The sequence below is a fragment of the Dendropsophus ebraccatus genome, chromosome 10 (assembly GCF_027789765.1).
Source record: "Dendropsophus ebraccatus isolate aDenEbr1 chromosome 10, aDenEbr1.pat, whole genome shotgun sequence".
In the NCBI taxonomy this organism is placed as follows: domain Eukaryota; kingdom Metazoa; phylum Chordata; class Amphibia; order Anura; family Hylidae; genus Dendropsophus; species Dendropsophus ebraccatus.
This window is the reverse complement of record NC_091463.1, coordinates 16,090,246-16,110,644: the sequence shown is the minus strand read 5'-3', so window position 1 is coordinate 16,110,644 and position 20,399 is coordinate 16,090,246. Positions and strand designations below refer to the sequence as shown.

At 45.8% G+C, this 20,399-nt stretch overlaps 2 protein-coding genes across 6 annotated transcripts in view; both read left to right on the top strand.

Moving 5' to 3' along the window:
- The first annotated feature begins 42 nt into the window (after positions 1 to 42).
- GLE1 (GLE1 RNA export mediator) lies at positions 43 to 17,438 on the top strand. Its single transcript, XM_069986549.1, has 16 exons — positions 43 to 202; positions 1,182 to 1,334; positions 1,407 to 1,532; positions 1,860 to 2,008; positions 2,089 to 2,149; positions 3,629 to 3,877; positions 4,384 to 4,645; positions 5,353 to 5,465; positions 5,540 to 5,609; positions 6,381 to 6,523; positions 7,108 to 7,298; positions 12,647 to 12,776; positions 13,711 to 13,815; positions 14,168 to 14,250; positions 15,082 to 15,145; positions 15,226 to 17,438. Exons 1-16 carry the CDS (start codon positions 113 to 115, stop codon positions 15,292 to 15,294), a joined length of 2,058 nt encoding a protein of 685 aa, XP_069842650.1. The 5' UTR covers positions 43 to 112; the 3' UTR covers positions 15,295 to 17,438.
- Positions 17,439 to 20,303: 2,865 nt separating this feature from the next.
- The window catches only part of SPTAN1 (spectrin alpha, non-erythrocytic 1), a 40,915-nt gene continuing 40,819 nt past the window's right edge, over positions 20,304 to 20,399 (top strand). For all 5 annotated transcript variants that reach the window (XM_069986106.1, XM_069986105.1, XM_069986104.1 and 2 more), the window contains exon 1: positions 20,304 to 20,385. The gene's annotated coding sequence lies outside the window, so the exon portion shown is untranslated. The remainder of the gene's footprint in view (positions 20,386 to 20,399) is intronic.

Below are 20,399 nucleotides of genomic sequence, written 5' to 3'. Positions count from 1 at the left end.
CTTCCTGCTTTCACACGAGTCACGTGACGGGTGACCCGGAAGTAGAAGGCAGGTCCTGGAAGCTGGCTTCTGCCTTCCCTGCTGGTGAGGTTGGACAGAAGAAACCGCGACTATGCCGGGAAAGCTGGACTGGGAAGCCTTGGAGGCTGTGAAGAATTCCTCTAAGGGGAAGCTACAGTATAACAGAGACTGGAGCTCGGAGGTAAAGTTTTATGTGGGTCTAGAGAAGGTGATCAGTCCTAGGGGCTCCATAACAACATGTGATTGGGTTGTCACCCAGCTTTCCCGCACCACCTCACTGTGTAAGAAAACAAACATCAACAAAATAAAAACAAGTGACTACTCCATGGTGGACAGTCCCTTTAAATGTGCTTTTTTGTGCTCTTTTTGACAACATGTTTATGCTCCTTTAATTGCTTCCAGACCACGCCCTCCCGCCGCATGGACTTTTAAAGGGGTAATCCAGCGAAAATCTTTTTCTTTCAAATTAACTGATGTCAGAAAGTTTATATAGATTTCTAATTTCTATTAAAAAATCTCAAGTCTTCCCATACTTATCAGCTGCTGTATGTCCTGCAGGAAGTGTTGTTTTATTTTGTCTGACACAGTGCTCTCTGCTGACATCTCTGGCCCAGACAGGAACTCTGTCTCAGTTTTCTATGAATCCCCATAGAAAACCTCTCCTAGGCCAGAGATGTCAGCAGAGAGCACTGTGTCAGACTGAAAATAAAACATTTCCTGCAGGACATACAGCAGCTAATAAGTGTGGGAAGACTTAAGATTTTTTTTAATAGAAGTAAATTACAAAACTATAGAACTTTCCGACACCAGCTGATTTGAAAGAGAGAGATTTTCGCTGGATGACCCCTTTAAAGTCTTCGGACAATCCCTTTACATGTGCTTTGCACTAGGTAATTTATGAAAAGTTGTCCAAGATTAGAGAACATGGCTGCCTTCTTCCACACACACTGCCGCCCAGTCAGCAGGTTGCGTCTAGAATTACATGAGCTCAGTTGTTTTGTAGTACCACATGCGACCTATGAACAGGAGGGGTGCTGTTTTTGGCAACATGTTAATGCCCCTTTATTCATTTCCAGGCCATGTCCCCCCCGTCGCCTGGACATTTAAAGACAATCCCTTCTTGTTGTAAACGCCCTCTCCTCCTTCTATGTGTTTATTAGACTGCACTGGGTATCAATGAATCCACCGTCGTGTTATCGGAGTACTCAGCTTGGGTCCTGGATAATGTCAGCAGCCACACAGAACCAGACAGCGCCCCCGATGAGAGGACATCACTGCAGGACGACTCTGCACCCGTCACACACAATGAGTCGGTAAGCCGATCGATATAGTCCTGTCTAGTCTGTCCATTGTACCTTCCTGTTCTCACCAGTCTATCTTCTCAGGATAACCGGCGCACTGAAGAGTCACCTAAAAAAACAGAATCATCACCAAAACTGCGGATGGATAAAGTCATGGAGGTTGAAGGCAGTATATTGTTGTTTGAGAAGGCGCACAAGATGAAAGTGAAGGTCAGTCTGTACAACTCATAATGGAGTTCCCCTTAAAGGGTTGGAAAGGAATAAGATTTTTTCTGAACTGAACTGGACTGCACCTGCACGCAGGTTGGGGCGGGGGGCGCTATTTCACAAAGCAGCCATATTTCTCTTAAGTCTGAGTGACACACCGGCCTGTGTATACAGTGGTGCCCCCTTGCACACTATCGGGTCGTCCAGTATCCTACATAGGATTAGATGGCAGTCATATGGGAGATCACCCACACTGATGAACCTATAACTTGGGTCCTGTGGGTGCCATTATTTCTGCATCTACCCTAATACTTTACTCCTTTTTTTAAGGAAGAGTTGCAGGCTCGCTTTGACATGTGCGATCAGTTCAGCAAATCTATGGCGGAGAAGTCTGCAGAACAGCTCAAGCGCTTTGAGGAGATGATGGAATTGAAGCAGAGACAAGAAAGGCATCAGCTGCTTGAAGAACTGGAGAAGGGGTGAGGGCGGACGGAGCTGGGATTGACGTCCGTGTTATATAGGGGCTGGAGTCACTAATGTCTTTGCTCTTATTCTGCAGCTCTAAGGAGGCCTTGGGTCAGCAAGAAAAACTAAAGGAGGAACATCGTCATAGAGCAAAGGTGAGCGGCATGTGCCAGTCCAGCTGTATCTGTAGTCAGACTTCCAGGGCTAAAGTGCGGTGAGGATTGAAAGCTCAATAGATTGTGTGAATGATGCAAGTTACGGATCCAAAGGGAAAAGTTCCAGCTTAGTGCTGTTATCCCAGCAGTGCATTATAGAGGACTGGTTGTCATCCGTCCCTCAGATAGGATTATAGGGCCTGTCTATAGTAAGTACAAATGTGCTGGAATATCCCATAAAAGGGGAACTCAAGCAATTCCATAATGAAATAAAATGCACATAAAGCATAAAGGTGTGCTCCCCGATTCTCCCCCCCCCCCCCCCCCAACGATTGTAGCCCTGGATTAAAACTTTTACAAATGATCCCCGTTTGGAATCATAGAATCCAGCCGAGAAATCACATCTCCCAGCATACATTGCACATCAGAACCAGTCACCGGGTACCTGTCCCTGTCTTGTAGTATCTGCACACCACTGGATCCATCTGCCTCTGCTTTTCAAAGTGTACTCATTATCTATCCATCTAGATTAGAAAGAGAAAGGGATGAAAAAACAGGGTTTTCTTTTCCCTATACTACTCAGTAGAGGCTGTTGTTTCCCCTGCTCCCTGGTCAGGTGTGATGTGATGTTTTCCCTGGCTCCTGTCTGTGGTGGTCAGGGTTACAGATGAGGTGTAACAGCTTGCCTCGGTATCTGAAGCGACAGGGATTATGTGACTGGTAATAATGCTCAGCGATGCGGTGCTCAATAACTTTATTGCAGTGATCCAAAACAACAAAGACATGTAGAGCAGCTCAATCAGACCAACCAATGGCGTTGGTGCGATTGAGCTGCTCTATGTGTCTTTGTTTTGGATCACTGCAATAAAGTTATTGAGCACCGCATTGCTGAGCCCGGGTGAGCATTATTACCAGTTCATGTACGCTGTTGGCTCTAAAGTGCTGAGCTCGCTTCACTGCTTGAAGGATTTTGTGACCTTTGTCTCAGAAGGGAGGAGGAGGATAGAGGAGTGGAGACAGAGTGGACCAAGAAGTGAGGATTTTCAGCAGCTTCAGGGTGTCAGGATGTGCTGCAGACAGACTGACCAATTCATGTAATAGAAATCTATTACAAACATGCTTAGATTATGGTTGGGGACTGAACCTCTTTAAATTCTACTTTATAATATTTGTGGCATCCTCCATTATGTTCAGGTAGGGTATTGTTTGTTCTGGGCAGATGGTTCGCTTTCTGGCTTGAATATTTGCCTATTACTTGAATTTAAAATATGTTAGAGTACCCCTTTAGGCTGTGTTCACACACAGTATTTTTGGTCAATATTTTTCAACTAAATCAGGAGAGGATTAAAAACAGGCTATATTCACACACTGTTGAAATAAAGTGGATGGCCGTTATTTTACGGCAAATAACGTCCGTTGTTTACCGCCACAACTAGCAGTGTTCCTAAACGATTGATTGTATGTTTATATTCTTCTTAGCTCGTGACCTTGAAGCTTCGTGAAGCCGAACAGCAACGCCAGCAGGAAATGGAGCGGATCCGACAAGAGGAAGGCCGCGAGAGGATGCGCCGCCTGTGCTCTATACAGCAAGAGGTGCTGCAGCTGGTCCAGAAGATTCAAGTGGATTACAAGCAACAAGAAGCCTTACGTGTGGATCTCTCTGCTCATGGCCATCGAGGGAACCAGATATGTGGCATTTTATCCACCGTTGTTCGCTCCAGTAGTGAGGTACAATGGATTCTCATTCTTGGTTCAGCCCTTTGCTGTATTGTCTTGAGCTGCATTTTATTACCTTTATGATTTCCGTAAGTCTTTCTCTCCCTCTTCTTCACAAATAATGGCAGTCATCTTAAAGGGAACCAATCAGCCCGTTTGGGCTGATATGGTTCCCATGAGCATTGTATAAAGCACCTGGAGCAGCCCCGGCACGCACCTGCTGCGGCTGGTACGTTCCGGGGCCGCTCCAGGTGCTTTATACAATGCTCAAGGGAACCATATCAGCCCAAACGTGCTGATTGGTTCCCTTTAACACTTATTTTCAGCCTTTGGCTGCCCATATACATTACATAGACGTCAGCTGAAATCTTGTTTGACTGACAGCTATTCCTCCTGATCCGCCTGGTACACATGCACACTTCACTCAACAGAGCATGCATACATATAGCTGCACTTTACAGTCTACTATAACCCATACAGTCAGAACAATCCTGACCTCCATGACTTGCCTTCCACAGAGAGGCTATCCTACTCAGGATGATGTGAATCTGGGTGAGCGCTCCCTGCAGGAGATGCAGATGTTAGCCAGCACCATAGAGAAGGTGTTGGCTGCAGCAGAACAGAGGAAGAAGGTGGAGGAAGAAGCTGCTAAAGAGAAGCAGAAACAAGCGCTACTACTACAACAGCAGCAGCAGCAGCAGCAACAACAACAACAGCAGCAACAGGTGACGCCGCAGACCCCGGCTCCAGCACAGGATCAGAGGCAAACTAAGCAAGAAGGCAAGTGCTCGACCAGCCTAAGGGTACTATTATACAAAGCGATTATCAGCCCTTCTTGGCTGATTACGGCTGATAATCGTTTTGTGTAATAGGTCATGTTTTAAATCAACAATCAGCTGACATGCACAATGTCAGCTTATCGTTGATTTAGAGCATGACCTAAAATCCAGATAACAATAGCGACGGTCTGATGGCCATCACTCCTTGTAATAGGAGCAGAAGCAGCAACAGACCACCGCTCTCTTCTTTTGGCCACCCGGATGATCTAAAGGTCATCCGGGCAGCTTCCCACTTGATGTCTGTGCGTGTGATAGCTTAGACAGGGAGCATGAAATGAGGAGCAAGTGAGCGCTGACTTGACAGGTCAGTGCTTGCTTGCTCCTAAGTATCGGGCTGTCTAATATGGCCCTTAGTGTGTAACATTCAGTGCTTCCCAGCTGCGATCAGCAATATGTGTCCTGTTTGAATCTCAAGCACAGCCATGCAGACATGCGTGCAGGATACTGAGCTTTCTTTTTGATACCTTTTTAGTATTGAAGGGATTTTGCAGCTCCGTTCTATTGACGTAAATGGAGCTATATTGTAATGCCACACACAAACTGAGGACGGGGGTAGTGCTGTTTTTGCTAATCCTGGATAAACCTGTTAATATGTACAGTATATAGGAACAGGGAAATGCTTCAGTAACCAAAGTCATGTATTTGTAGGACTCCAGAAAAAGGCCTCAAAGGGCACGTTACAGAGATTCCTGGAGCTGCAGAAAGTCTTAGAGCAGTGTCATAAAGTCTGTCAAGACCTTGCCACGTGCAAAGACCCTCAGGTGCGTGAAGTCTTTCTTTCTACGTATTTATAAATCTTACCAAAGCTCATATATAACCGTGTCATCTCTTCCAGACCAAGAAGATCCGGGGTGATCTTCAGAGGGCGGTAACCATCCCGGTCAGCCAAATCTCCAGTGTTTCAGGTCAGTCTGCACCACCACAGTCATGGCTTATTATATGGATTCGAGAAGTATGTTATAAGCTCTTAATAAATATAAACACTAAGGTTAGGACTACAGTCATGTCTGCTTTTATTGTAACAGCAGTATGGCATTACCACAAGGCAACATCACACAACTTCTATCGTGAAGGTCAGGAGTAGGGAACCTCGGCTCTCCAGCTGTTGCAAAACTACAACTTCCATCATGCCTGGACAGCCAAATCTTTAGCTTTAACTGTCCAGGCATGATGGGAGTTGTAGTTTTGCAACAGCTGGGAAGCCAAAGTTCACTACCCCTGGTGTAGGTGATCAGAGGTCACGTGTAGTCTGAGCCTAAATCTTAGAGATTCTGCTATTTGGATGAATCTGATCAGTGAGATGGAGAGCAGATCTCACATAGGTGGATTCATAGCTCTGGAGAGACAAACCTCAAGCTAACCTATTGGGGGCTGACAACTCATGGGCATCAATCTCTTTACCCTCACACTATTACCTGTGCCATCCCCTATTCTGTTAATGGTTACAGCTTTTGGGTCCACTGCTTACCCTTATATCATACACCCCTTCTTTTTCACTAACCCTAGTCAAACATGGGTCAAAGTCCATCCTGTGACAGATGGAAGGGGTCAGTCTGCTAGTCATGCTAGACATAGGATTATAGGCGAGTGTCTGCTTTACTTCTGGACAAGGAATGTTCCCAAGTGATTCTGAAGGGTATTGTCTTTTATTCTCATTGTCTTTATAACCTCTTTAGGATCCCAAGTCAAGGACACTTTTGACAAGATCAATAACTTCCTGATGGGAAAACCGGCTGTCTCTGCCGGCCGGACGATCCTTCTATCGCAGCACCCCCTGAGTCTGGACTTTGTTTGTCTGAAGCTGGCAGAGAAATTTGTGGTGAGCAGTTCAATGGATCGTGGCAGCTCAGCTCTATTTATGTGACACTTGCTCCCCAAAGTATTCCATAAATGTTTTCAATCAATAAAACATACTGTACATTACATTACATTACTTTTTACATAGACATCTATAGAAACAAACAGTGCCATAGACTTCTATATATAGTGCGCCCCCTGCTAGTCACTCCATAGGAATTACAACTGATTTGTGACGTCACGTTTTTTGAGAGAATTTGAAATCTCCATTATCTACTAAATTAAGAGAAATAGCCCTATATGTGCATTTCCCATATTTAATGTACGTTAGGAATTTGTCTAACTTTCCATAAGTAATCTATTAAATATTATGTTTTGGCTGGAGTTGTCCTTTGATGATGGGGGCTGAAACAGAGGTTATGCTTCTGCTTGTATCTAGCATAGTCCGGGGACTAGTGGTCTAGCTGTGCCACATCTATAGTGGTCTATGTTACTGAGGGTTCCTGTGCTTTTTTTAATAGTTGTTATAGCAATGTCTACAATACTTTCTGGTAGAGGAATAATATGCCTATTGCATCCACTGATCATTTAGTCTCATGCCTACAGAGTCAGGGAGAAGAAGAAGTCGCTTCTCATCATGAATCCGCCTTCCCTATCGCTTCGGTGGCCTCTGCTTTATGGGAACGGTATCCCAAAGTGGGGGAACTCTTCCTTGCTAACCTGCATAAGAAATGTCCCTATGCCGTGCCATTTTACCCGACTTGTAGTGAAGGAACGCCTGTGGTGGAATATAAGAGGTAAGAACAAAGCCTGTATAGAGCTGCATTTGGCTGTGTCTGCTGCTTTAGTTGTAACAATAGCCTTATTCTAGTCATAGTGGAACGCTCATGTCTCCTTTATCCACTAAATTCTATTGGAGTTATAGAAAGAATCACGCTTGAGTCAGGCTGTGGCCATATGTAGAGCAGTAATCCAGAACGACCCAATCACAGTCATGTTCAAGCAGAACGTCTGGTCTGAGCTCATCATATCAGTAATTACATATATCTTTCCTATATCATATCAGTCATTACATATATCATATCTGCCATTACATATATCTTTCATGTATCATATCAGTCATTGCATATATCTGTCCTGCTGTAGCATTTATACTGGTCTGTAGTTACAAACTAGGATACGCTGTGTATATCATTGTGTGGGATGGGTCTGGTAAGTGAACAAACACATATCTTATGCTGATGGATTGTCTGCCGTCATGGTTCTTTCCCATCTAATATTGGTTGTTTCAATTCAGCCTACAATTCCCATGATGTCTCTGACTGCCAAGACAGAGGGCGTGAAGTCTCACCTCCTCTCTTCTTCAGACTCCTAAGTGTAACAAGTCACCAATCTGTGACTTGGATCTTCTGTTCCTTAACAACCCCATAGAGTCCCATTATACAGCCAGTATATATATATATATATATAATATAAACTGTTCCAAAAAATGACGTGAACACTCATATAACACATCCTAGATCTGAATGAACGAATTCTTCTCATCGATACTTTGTTTTGTACAAAGCTGAATGTGCGGACAACAAAATCACACAAACATCATCAATGGAAATCACATGTACTACCCAATGGAGGCCTGGATTTGGAGACACAAAATTCAACTTTGATGTAATGTCCTTAAAACAAGTCAGAATGAGGCTGAGTATTGTGAGTGGCCTCCACGTGCCTGTATGACCTCCCTACAAGGCCCGGGCATGCTCCTGATGAGATGGCTGTATGACCTCCCTACAGCGCCCGGGCATGCTCCTGATGAGATGGCTGTATGACCTCCCTACAAGGCCCGGGCATGCTCCTGATGAGGTGTCTGTATGACCTCCCTACAAGGCCCGGGCATGGTCCTGATGAGGTGTCTGTATGACCTCCCTACAAGGCCCGGGCATGGTCCTGATGAGATGGCTGTATGACCTCCCTACAAGGCCCGGGCATGCTCCTGATGAGATGTCTGTATGACCTCCCTACAAGGCCCGGGCATGCTCCTGATGATGCAGCTGTATGACCTCCCTACAAGGCCCGGGCATGGTCCTGATGAGGTGTCTGTATGACCTCCCTACAAGGCCCGGGCATGGTCCTGATGAGGTGTCTGTATGACCTCCCTACAAGGCCCGGGCATGCTCCTGATGAGATGTCTGTATGACCTCCCTACAAGGCCCGGGCATGCTCCTGATGATGCGGCTGTATGACCTCCCTACAAGGCCCGGGCATGCTCCTGATGAGATGGCTGTATGACCTCCCTACAAGGCCCGGGCATGGTCCTGATGAGGTGTCTGTATGACCTCCCTACAAGGCCCGGGCATGGTCCTGATGAGGTGTCTGTATGACCTCCCTACAAGGCCCGGGCATGCTCCTGATGAGATGTCTGTATGACCTCCCTACAAGGCCCGGGCATGCTCCTGATGATGCGGCTGTATGACCTCCCTACAAGGCCGGGGCATGCTCCTGATGAGATGGCTGTATGACCTCCCTACAAGGCCCGGGCATGCTCCTGATGAGGTGTCTGTATGACCTCCCTACAACGCCTGGGCATGCTCCTGATGAAGTGGCAGATGGTCTCCTGAGGGATCTCCTCCTAGACCTGGACTGAAGCATTCACCAACTCCTGGACAATCTGTGCTGTGTGACGGTGAATGGAGTGAGACATGATGTCCCAGATGTGCTTAATTGAATTCAGGTCTGAGTCACGGGCAGGCCAGTCCATAGCTTCAATGACTTCATCTTGCTGGAACTGCTGCCCACTCCAGCCACATGAGGTCTAGCATTGTCCTGCATTAGGAAGAACCCAGGGCCAACCGCACCAGCATGTGGTCTCACAAGGGGTCTGAGGATCTCATCTCGGTTCCCAGTGGCAGTCAGGCTACCTCTGTCGAGCACATGGAGGGCTGTGCGGCCCTCCAAAGAAATGCCACCCCACACTATTACTGACCCACTGCCAAACCCGCCATGCTAAAGGATGTTGCAGGCAGCACGGAAATGCAAGCCCCACCCCCCAACACTTATGTAAAAGAAAAAACACTACAACCTTTACCATTGGAAAAACTTTATGGCCGCGGATCTTCATAAGGATTTACAAACAATCATAAACTGCATAAATAAATAATTAACTCCTAAAACACCATAGTCCATTGACAGTCACATATCCAGCCCAGAATAGACTGGGCGATTAACCCCCACTATGAAGTCCCCGACAGTTCTCAAAGGGTGGGAGCTTCTTCTCCTAGGGATCCGCGCCGACTGAGCTCCCAGCTGCGCGTCTCTCCTTAAATCCAAACCGAATCTCCCGCACTTTTTTAAACGGCCAATCCCAGCTGACCGCTCGACCGTTGCTCCAATCAGCTGATGCCAACAGCTGTTCAGGGAGAATCTTCTAGAATCCGACCGAACCATCTGTGAGGAGAAAAGAGGGGGAGGGTGACACAGGTAATGGGACAGACCAAGTCTATACACATATATATAGTAAAATTGGGGGGGGGGGGGGGGTGTGGCTGTAGTTCCGTGTGTCCCCCATTAATTTGGGGGGGCACCTCGCAGATAGCTTTCAGCGGCGTCTCCAGACTCTGTCACGTGCTCAGTGTGAACCTGCTTTCATCAGTAAAGAGCACAGGGCGCCAGTGGGGAATTTGCCAATCCTGGTGTTCTCTGGCAAATGCCAAGCATCCTGCACGCGTAGGGCTGTGAGCACAACCCCCATCTGTGGATGTCGGACCCTCATACCATCATCATGGAGTCTGTTTCTAACTGTTTGTGCAGACGCATGCACATTTGTGGCCTCCTTCATGTCTCCTGGTGTACTGGCCTGTCTCCTGGTAGCACCTTCAGCCTCTGGACACTACGCTGACAGACACAGTAAACCTTCTTGCCACAGCTCGTATTGATGTGCTATCCTGGATGAGCTGCACTACCTGAGCCACTTGTGTGGGTTATAGAGTCCATCTCATGCTACCACGAGTCTGAAAGCATCACCAACATTCAAAAGTGACCAAAACATCAGCTAGAAAGCACAGATACTGAGAAGTGGTCTGTGGTCCCCACCTGCACAACCACTACTTTATTGAGTGTGTCTTGCCAATAATTTCCACCTGTTGTCTATTCCATTTGCACAACAGCAGGTGACATTGATTGTCAATCAGTGTTGCTTCCTAAGTGGACAGCTGGATTTCCCTTTAATTTTTTGAGCAGTGTATTATTCTGTGATGCAGCTTCATCTTGTCTCTTTGTGAGAGGTTTCTCCATTAGCTGTTAGTCAGGAGGCAGGGACAGCAGTGTGAAGCTGCATCTCATAGGACACAATAGAGTCTGCTCAAAACAGTGAGTATAAGTCACTGGAGGTGTATAACAGCACCTAGTGATTGTATGGGCTCATCTACTATATTACTGCTCTCCTGGTCTCTTCGATAAGACAGAGAAAACCTCAGTGTAACCATTTGTTCACAGAGGTAATCTATTGTATGTAATATATGACTTATACCACATACATAAACATTGTATAGCAGTTTGGTTTGCTTTATGTGGTTGTGCTATTAAGGGATCCTAATGGAAGGAGGAAAAATAGCAACTGTAAGGATCTGAGCGACTATGACCAGGGCCATAAGTGTCCATGGAAGGACAACAGCTTATCAGGAACAGGGCCCTGATCTCTGTGATGCACATGGAGAGTGGTGGCTAAGCCATCTAGTCTGACCTTACAGGAGAACTGCTGAAAAACTTCTTGTTGGCTATCATGGAAAGGAGTCAGGACACACAGGACATGACTGGGGCCTAGCAGACCAGTCACAAAGCCCATGTCCACAGAGCATGAGCATCAGAAGTGGACCGTGCAGTAATGGAGAAGGCCCTCAATCTAATGGATCACATTACACATGGCCGTGTGTGTGTGTGCGTCACTTAACTAGGGAAGAGCTGGCACCAGGATGCACTATGGGAAGAAGACAACATGGCGGGGTAGTGTGATGGGCAATGTTCTGCTGGAGACCTTGTGTCCTGGCATCATGAGGATAATCCAAAACAGTCTCTCAGCAGCACAATGAAAAATAATGTGGGTGCGCGCCTCACCAAACCGGACCAGGCTGGCTTCAGAATATCAAAAAAACGCATTGGAGACAGCACATCCACCAGCAATCCTTAGGATTTATTCACACACCAATGCGACATTTCGGCATAGTGCGCATTGGTGTACATATTGTTTGAAAAAGGCTACTATGCCGAAACGTCGCATTGGTGTGTGAATAAACCCTAAGGATTGATGCTGGATGTGCTGTCTTCATTGCGTGTTTTGGGCATCATGTGGATGTTACTATGACATGTACCATCTATCTGACCATTGTACACACCAAGTCCTCCCCATCGTGGCAGTGAGACCCATTATGGCAGGGATAATGCCCCGAGATCCTCCAGATTCCCCAGATCCCAATCTGATCGATCATCTGTGGGACGTGCTGGAGGAACAAGTCCCATCCATGGAGGCCGCACCTCACACCTTATCGCCTTTGAGCGAGGTGTCAAACTCAGACTTTCCAGCTGTTGCAAAGCTACAATTCCCATCATGCCTGGACTAAAGCTTTGGCTGTCCAGGCATGATGGGAACTGTGGTTTAGCAACAGCTGGAGGCCTGAGTGTGACACCTGTGCCTTAGAAGATCTGATGCTTGGCTTCTCAGTGTAGGATACCACAGGCCTCCTATACAAGTCTTCACCGCTCTGCATGAGCAGGACAGCCGCAGTGTTCAGCAGCTGGTTTTCCTATTATGGCCGGTCATGTATGTCTCCAATACGCATGTTGAAGACTAGTAAAAAAAAAAATCTAATCAGATCTATTTTTTAGCTTTAGTAGCATCATATTATGCACCATTGTCTGGTAAGGCTGGGTTCACACTGCGTTTTTGCAATCCATTTTTGCAAACGTTTTTTTTTGCAAAAAACGGATGATGCAGTTGTGTGCATCTGTTTTTCCATTGACTTCCATTGTAAAAAAAGAGATCAAAACGGATCCGTTTTTTTTTTTGACGGACACAAAAACGTAGCTGACACTACTTTAAAAAAAAAAAGATCCGTTTTGATTTTTGATTGTTTTAATCTTTGTTTTCGGTCCATAGGTTACAGGGATATCAGGTGAACGACTCTGTAGTGGAGCAACAAGACAGCTTCCTGAAACGCATGTCCGGGATGATCCGGCTGTACGCCGCCATTATGCAAGTCCGTTGGCCTTATGGGTCGACACAAGGGGTGAGTGTAACACGTCCTTTTATCTTCTTTTAGTGGGTGTATTACCCTCTCCAGCTTTGTAGCTTTTACTATTGATATCTTTTTACATAGACCTGATGTTTCAAGAGTTTTTGGGTGACCGGCACCTGCTGCTGTATGTCCTGCAGGAAGTGGTGTATTCTTTCCAGCCTGACACAGGGCTCTCTGCTGGCTCCTCTGTCCATGTCAGGAACTGTCCAGAGTAGGAGAGGTTTTCTATAGGGATTTGTTAATCTTGACAGTTCCTGACATGGACAGAGGTGTCAGCAGAGAGCACGGTGTCAGACTGGAAAGAATACACCACTTCCTGTAGGACATGCAGCAGCTGATAAGTACTAGAAGACTGGAGATTTTTAAATAGAAGTAAAATACAAATCTATATAACTTTCCGAAACCAGTTGATTTGAAAGAAAAAAGATTTTCACTGGAGTGCCCCTTTTAATTTAATGGACATACTGAAATAACTGCCCACAGCGCTTTTCTTATAATACAATATGGGAGAGTGCCCGGTCCCGTCCTGTTTTTGGGAGCAGAGGGGGTCCAGATAGATGTCTCTGTAATATCCAGAGCATCTATTGTAGCATTGTCTCTATAGAGGGGATAGAAGCAGCTGCTAGAAACCTCTGCTGGCTTTGCTTCTGATGTCATGCCGGCCTCTGGCAGCTCTCCTAGAATTAGATTAGCTGGATCCGGCCACTAATGTACAGTCAGCAGGATCCGCTGGCAAATATATAGAGTCTATAGAGTAAGGTCAGATGGGACCAGAACTGCTCACAGCAAACATCCAGGTCCCAGGTCTCATCTTCATCTACTAGCGTACATTACCTATAGATTATACACAGTTCACCTTTCTCCAATATGGTCCCGAGGTGATGGCAGGTGAGGAGTATGATGGACTCTGTAATTGTGTTCCTAGAGCCACCCCCATGGATTGAATCATGCGTGGCATTGGTTGGCACAGATGGTGAACTTGGAGCCGCGGTCTGATATTACAGCTACCCTACTCTTTGATTTCCTGGAGGTAGGTGATATTGGGAATATCGGTGCATTCGGTGTCAGACTTGATGTTATTGCTTTAAAGGGGATGTCTGGGGACCATATTTCTAGGAAGATTTGGTTAGACGTGGCTAAAAAAAAACCTTCTCCACTCCGCCGCCTGTCATGTGGTATCCTGTCTTACTTGCTTTGTCAGCACAAGGACCTGCCTGCTCAGCCGGTAAATACTTCCGTGTATTGAGGCCAGCACCAGGAGCGGGCACTGTCTAGATGGCAGCGGTGGAGTGGAGAAGGGCACCACTATCACTACTCTTGAGAGGTATTTGTACATCTTAGAAATGACTACGTCTTGTAATGGTTTCTCTCTATACCTGCAGGTGTCTGGCAACGCCATGATAAAACAATACCAGGATCAGTTCTGGAAACTCTTATTATTGATCAAGGACCAGTATTTCCCTGAGTAAGTCTATAGAATGGTATACAGCAGATGTATAGTACGGGGCGGCTACCGAAGAGGATAGGCTCTGAATGTAGTCACACTCCAGAGACAGGACAATATTAAAGGGCATCTCTAGTACTGCCCCTACTTACATTACACAGTGTCTATTGGAATCCATGTTCTGTCTGCGAAATGCAGTCTTAGGCTATGTTCACACAACATACTATTTTTTAAAACAATGGCTGTTCTTTTCATTCTGCAATAATATGTATTGAAGGTAATGTTCATTGAACAACGGCCGTTGTATGGCGCTGAAAACAAAGGCCCTTGTTCCATTGATTTCAATGCATATTGTTGGAGTATTAAAAGAGCTGCTGTTGTTTTTAATGGAAAACGACGGTCATTTTTTTTTCTAAAATAGTTTGTTGTGTGAACATAGCCTTAGACTGGTCCTGTGGAGAGAGGGAGACATGCTTAGTATACTGAATAGAGAAGTCTAAACTCTGAATTCCCTAGTAGGTTATGGTTGCTTCTCCGCTCTGTAGCACTTTAGATTGCTGTCCCATTGGCGTCTATATAATCCGACTAATAACCCAATACATTAATAATTGGGGTCAGATTATAGCGGGCAGGGATGGAAGAGGCCTCCAGAATGCGACCACCAGAAATCTGTCCTATAGGAGAAGTCTGGCAGGAAGTGTTTATGTTCCCTGCAGCGCCACCATAGAGCAAGGGAGGTATTACACAGTTCTCATAGAGACGCTCTGGCTAGTGGGCGAGCGACGTGAACGGCAGGGGCGGCCTTCTCTATTATATGACACTTTCATCTGTACTATGCTCCATCTTTCGCAGGATTGAGAAGATAACCACAAATACAGAGATGGGGTCGGCTTCTCGACTCAAACACTTCCTAGAGGCAAGTTGTCTGGCCTGTAGCTGATGTGCGTGGTGCGGATCTAGGACACAATTCACATAATGGCTTTTTATGTATTTCAGGGAGCTGTACGACGGAGGGATATTCCTTTGCCCAAAGGATACTTACAACCTTCATTCTGGAGGACTTGATCAAATATATATATCTTATATTTTAAGCTTTAGAATAAATTTTTTATTATATTTCTGTAAAGGTGTCTTTTACATACAATACAATGTCATATAAAGAAGGTAGGAGCGCTTTGTGACCCCACTGCTCTTTATTATGTAATATTGTAGGAGTCTTGTTCCTGCAAAATTTCAGGGTGTTTTTCTATTGATGGTTTTTCATTAGCATAGGCCATCAATGAGTGTTATGTGATGACCTGGACCCACATATATACAGTAAACGGCGCCATACATTGCATAGTAGTGAAGCTGGGTTACTGCAGCTCTGTTCTTACTGAAATGAATGGGAGTTGAGTTGCTGTAACACAGCAAGTCCAGTACACGATATACATAGCCGTCTGCTTCCAGCTCAATTCACTGTGTATGGTGGGAAAATTGTTGTTGGTCACTTAAAGGGAAAACCCCTTTAAGAATTGCTTCTACCCTAACCTGTGCAGACACAGTCTATCTGCACGTGACCAATATCTTATAAATGTTTCTGACCTCATCCTCATCATTAATTGTAAGTTTCTCATCTCTTATGAATCCAGTTCTGGCATTGTCCCAAAAAAGTAAATGAGAAGTTGCCACAAAACCCTCTGCATGACGTCCCCCTAAAGAAGAACCCCACCGAACCAGATTGCTACAGAGACGGCATCACACCACCAGACTCCTATGGACTCATTGGCTGAGTTAACCCTTGCTCTGGAGACATGTCAAAAGTTTCATTTGGTCTGGGTGTCCTGATAGAGATGGGAGAAGTGCTCGGCTGGGCACTTCACTCCTGGTTCACTGCAGTCTCTGCATTAACTTACAATGAAGCCGTCCCCTGCAAAGAGACAGAAAAGGCAGTGAGCCGGGGAGAGAAGCTCTTCTGCACTCTTCTCCTGGATCTAGTGATCGATCAGAGTGTGAACACCTCGACCAATAAAAAAACTTTTGACATGTCTGTAAGAGATCAGGAATGGAGGTGCAGCAGTATCCATAGGTGTGAAATGTCCACCATTTATTTGACCTGTGTCTGCAGGACAGTGACAGTGCACATTTATGATGTGACAGGGACAGTTACACCAGTATAGAGATAGTATGACAACACTGACGTGTATAACACAGTGCCTTCACTGGTGCGCCGTGTATCTTTGTATATAGGAATTTGCATACAGTCGGTTTTAATCATTGAATCCTTATGTTTTGTTATATGAAATATAGAAAATGTTGTATTAGTTTCAGTGTGTTTGAACGATTACTATCACATCATCTTAAAGGGTCACTGTGAAAAGAAAACAGAAATGGTGCCATTTTTCCCACCATTGACTGTGTCTGGTATCACAACTGAAAGGTGAACTGTTACACCAGAAACAACCAGTAGAGAAGTAGCCAGTCTATCAGTGTTCCCAACCTGTGGCTCTGCAGGGTTTGAAAAACTACAACTCCCATCATGTCCTGGCAGCCTTTGGCCATTCAGATATGATGGGTGTTGTAGTTTTGCACAGCTGGAGAATGCTGCGCTGGTTTATTCATATGCAAATAGGGCAGCTCTATGCACCGGGGGTTTGGCCGATGCCCCCAGTGTACCGATATCCCCGCCTCTCGGTGGCGCAGCCAAACTTTATTCTGCAGGAGATACATCACCGAGGGGAGGGGATGTCGGTACACTGTGGGCACGGGGCCAGCCTCCAGTGCATAGAGCCGCTTATGAAGAAACCAGTGCAGGTGGTGGGAACTGGGCACCGACCAGGTGATATAAAAAAAATTCTTTTAAAAATCATTAGCGTACATGATAAATTCACTTTAAGGACAATATTGCTGTTTAAAGGGGTTATCCAGGATTAGAAAAATGTCTTCCAAAAACAGCGCCACCCCTGTCTTCAGGTTGTGTGTGGTATTACAGAGCCCTGTTCACTTCAATGGAACTAATCTGCAATATCGCACACAAACTGGGGGGAGTAGTGGAAGAAAGCAGCCATGTTTTCTAGCCCTGGATCACTGAACAGCGTCAGCGCCTCTTGTTTGTCAGTTCAGGAGAAACCCTTGGAGACGGTCTTACAACTTCCTCTTTACCGGCCTATTCTGATGGCCGTCATTAATGCAGTAAATGTACAAATCTGTAAATAAAGTATTTTACTATATACATGGTCTGTCATTTTGTTGGAGTGTTTTTATGAATGGGTGTATAACATGTCGGCTGTTTTTTTTTTTTTTTTTTTTTTTAATTATTATTTTTTGCCTGGAAGTTGTACCGCCACAGATTGATGTCCTATCTGCAGGATACCCCATCACTTCACAGGTTTAAAAACCTGAATCCGCTAGTGTTTAAGTCCTAAACCTATTTCCATTTTTCTATAGACTTGATGGGGCCACAGTATATGAGGCCCATGTATACAGAGACAAATCCGCCTATGTATGTTATGGATTATTACAGGGGGTATTCGCTGGGTCTGTCCCAACATAAAAAATTATTATTGGACTGTATATAGTCAGATGTCTATGGGCGCTGTATACAGAGCCATGATCCCCTAGGAAACAAATGCAATGTACTATATAAGCCGCGGTTCACCTTAGCCGTGTATACTCCACCATCCGTGCAATAGAATTTCCAGTTAATCTTAGCTGCATTATAAATTATAAAATGTATTTGTAGTGAATTATTGATGGGGCATAAGGCAATCTCCTCTCCAGCCCTCTGCTGTAATGTGCTGACCCAGATTCCCCAGACCCTATGTTGTCCCATAGTGCGGACCTGCATAGATGTGTAGCATTGCCCTGGGTCAGTGTGATGAACGCTGGCCGGCTGCTGAGGCCCAATGTAACCTCATCATTATACTAAATGCGTCTGCACAGCGTCCTATGTAATGAATGGAAATTGATCTGGTGATTGTGGACATTACTGCAAGAAAACCTTCCGCCGCCTGCACAAAGTGAATGTCCGGCGATCACCATGAGGCCGTTTATATGTCCGTCATCCTGCACGGAGTCATAGCTGTCAGAGCGGCATTTATCTAAAGTTATAACGCTGTTGAACCCACCACTAGGGGCAGCCTACTATACCCATAAGATAGCTGTCAGTCAAGCTGTCTTCTGAACAGAAAGAGGAGGGGTAAAATGCTATAGACTCCTCTGGCAGCGGCTTATTTCCCCAGAGAACAAAAGGAATGGGCAGCTAAAATCCAACATGCCTGAACCTTTTCTCCTCTTTCATCTGCTGATGAAGGGGACAGTGGAGAGGCCTCCATATGCAACCCCAGTGCAGGAATTCTACATATGGTCACTGTGTGTTATGGATCTCAATGGGGGTGATAGTGAATGTTTTCTGCACTATGCACAGTGGTTGCTTGTATACAATAGCCCATGACGTCAGCTCCTGGACCTCCCTATGTCTCATAGCTGTTGTTATACAGTGTATGGGGGGGGGGTCTTAGAGGTGATCTTTGTTAGGGTATGTGCACACTATGGAATCCACACGGATAACTTCCAGCAGATTCCTTGTGCGCTCTTGTTTGAGGTTCCGTCCGTCCCATGCGCTCAATTCTACGTGCAGAATTGTCATTGGGGAAGCGACAGAATCTGCTGGAAGTTATCTACGCACATTCTGTAGCATACACATACCCTAAGGTGGCTATATTCAGGATATGTGTACTATGGTTTGATGGCTGTTTGCACTTATCTATGCCATGTTTTGAGCCATATTCTCGCTAAGGGTAGTTTCACATGTACCGGATCCGCAGCGGATTTCACGCTGAGAGTTTGCAGCAAAATTTGCTGCAGATCCATGTAGTGTGAAGGTCTATGGGGGTTACATATAGGTAAGCCAGCCCCTTTAACCCCCCGCAGCCCCCGGCCCGTCGCCTCAACTGTGTGTGAGGCTCCCCATCAGCCAATCAGTGCACAGCATGTAACCCCATAGACCTTCACACTACATGGATCGCAGAGCATTTTGCTGCAAACTCGCTTTGGACAGAGAGATTTATCTGACAGATTCTTGAAGCCAAAGCCACAAATGGATTTGAAAATAGGAGAAATCTCAGTCTTTGCTTTATGACCTGCTCTCTGTTTATACTCTGTTCCTGGCTTTGGCTTCAAAAATCTGTCAGATTAATCTGTGTGTGTAAAAGCTGTATTGTAGGTCTTCTCCAACCTGTGACTTTTTCGCCATCAGAGCATGCTGGGAGATCCAGTCTGAGGCTCTCTATTGCAAAACTACAACCCCCATCATGCCCTGGTAGCTGGTTGTAGATTTGGTGGAGAACCACAGGGTGGGGAATGTGGCCTCCGAACAATGCTGTCCAGCCTATGAAACTACATATCCCAGCATGCTCTGATAGCTTTCTCCATCTTGTAGGTCAGGGATAGGGACCTTTTGGCCCTCCAGCTGTTGCAAAACTACAATTCCCATCATGCCTGGACAGCCAAAGCGAAGCTTTGGCTGTCTAGGCATGATGGGAATTGTAGTTCCCCATCCCTGTTGTTCCCCATCCCTGTTGTAGGTATTTATGTGTTGTAAAACCACAACTCCCAGCATGCCATGACAGCTTTCTCAAGCCTGTGGGTCTCCAGCTGTTGCAAAACTACAACTTTACGCATGCAGGGCATGCTGGGAGTTGTAGTTCTGCACCAGAGAGCAAAAAGGTTGGGTAAAATGATTATATCCTAAATTACTAATATCACAGGACAATCTCCCCTACTATGTCTCTCAGAAGCTGGTGATTAAAAACATGCAGTTGTTCTTCATGCAATATCCTGATAACAGACTCTATTGCATTGCCCATCAATTCCTTTCCGCCGCCATTTTTCCCCCTGCCCCTCTCTAAACAAGCCATTTCATTCTTCAAGCACTTCGGAGATTTCCGGAACGCATCGTGTATTTCCGTGCAGGGGGCCGCAGTCACGTTCGGGGCAGGTGGGTGTGGCCGTAGTCCTCGGGCTTTAGCTTCGTGTTTTTCCGGAGAGAGGTATCGCAGGGTGACGTCAGCGCTTCGGGCCCCGACTATAAAAGGGGTCAGCCTGCTCGGAAGCGTTCAGACGAAGATCCGGAGAATAGGAGTGAGGAAGCTGGAGTGCAAAACGTCCTCAGAGCTGGTGAGGCCGCACCC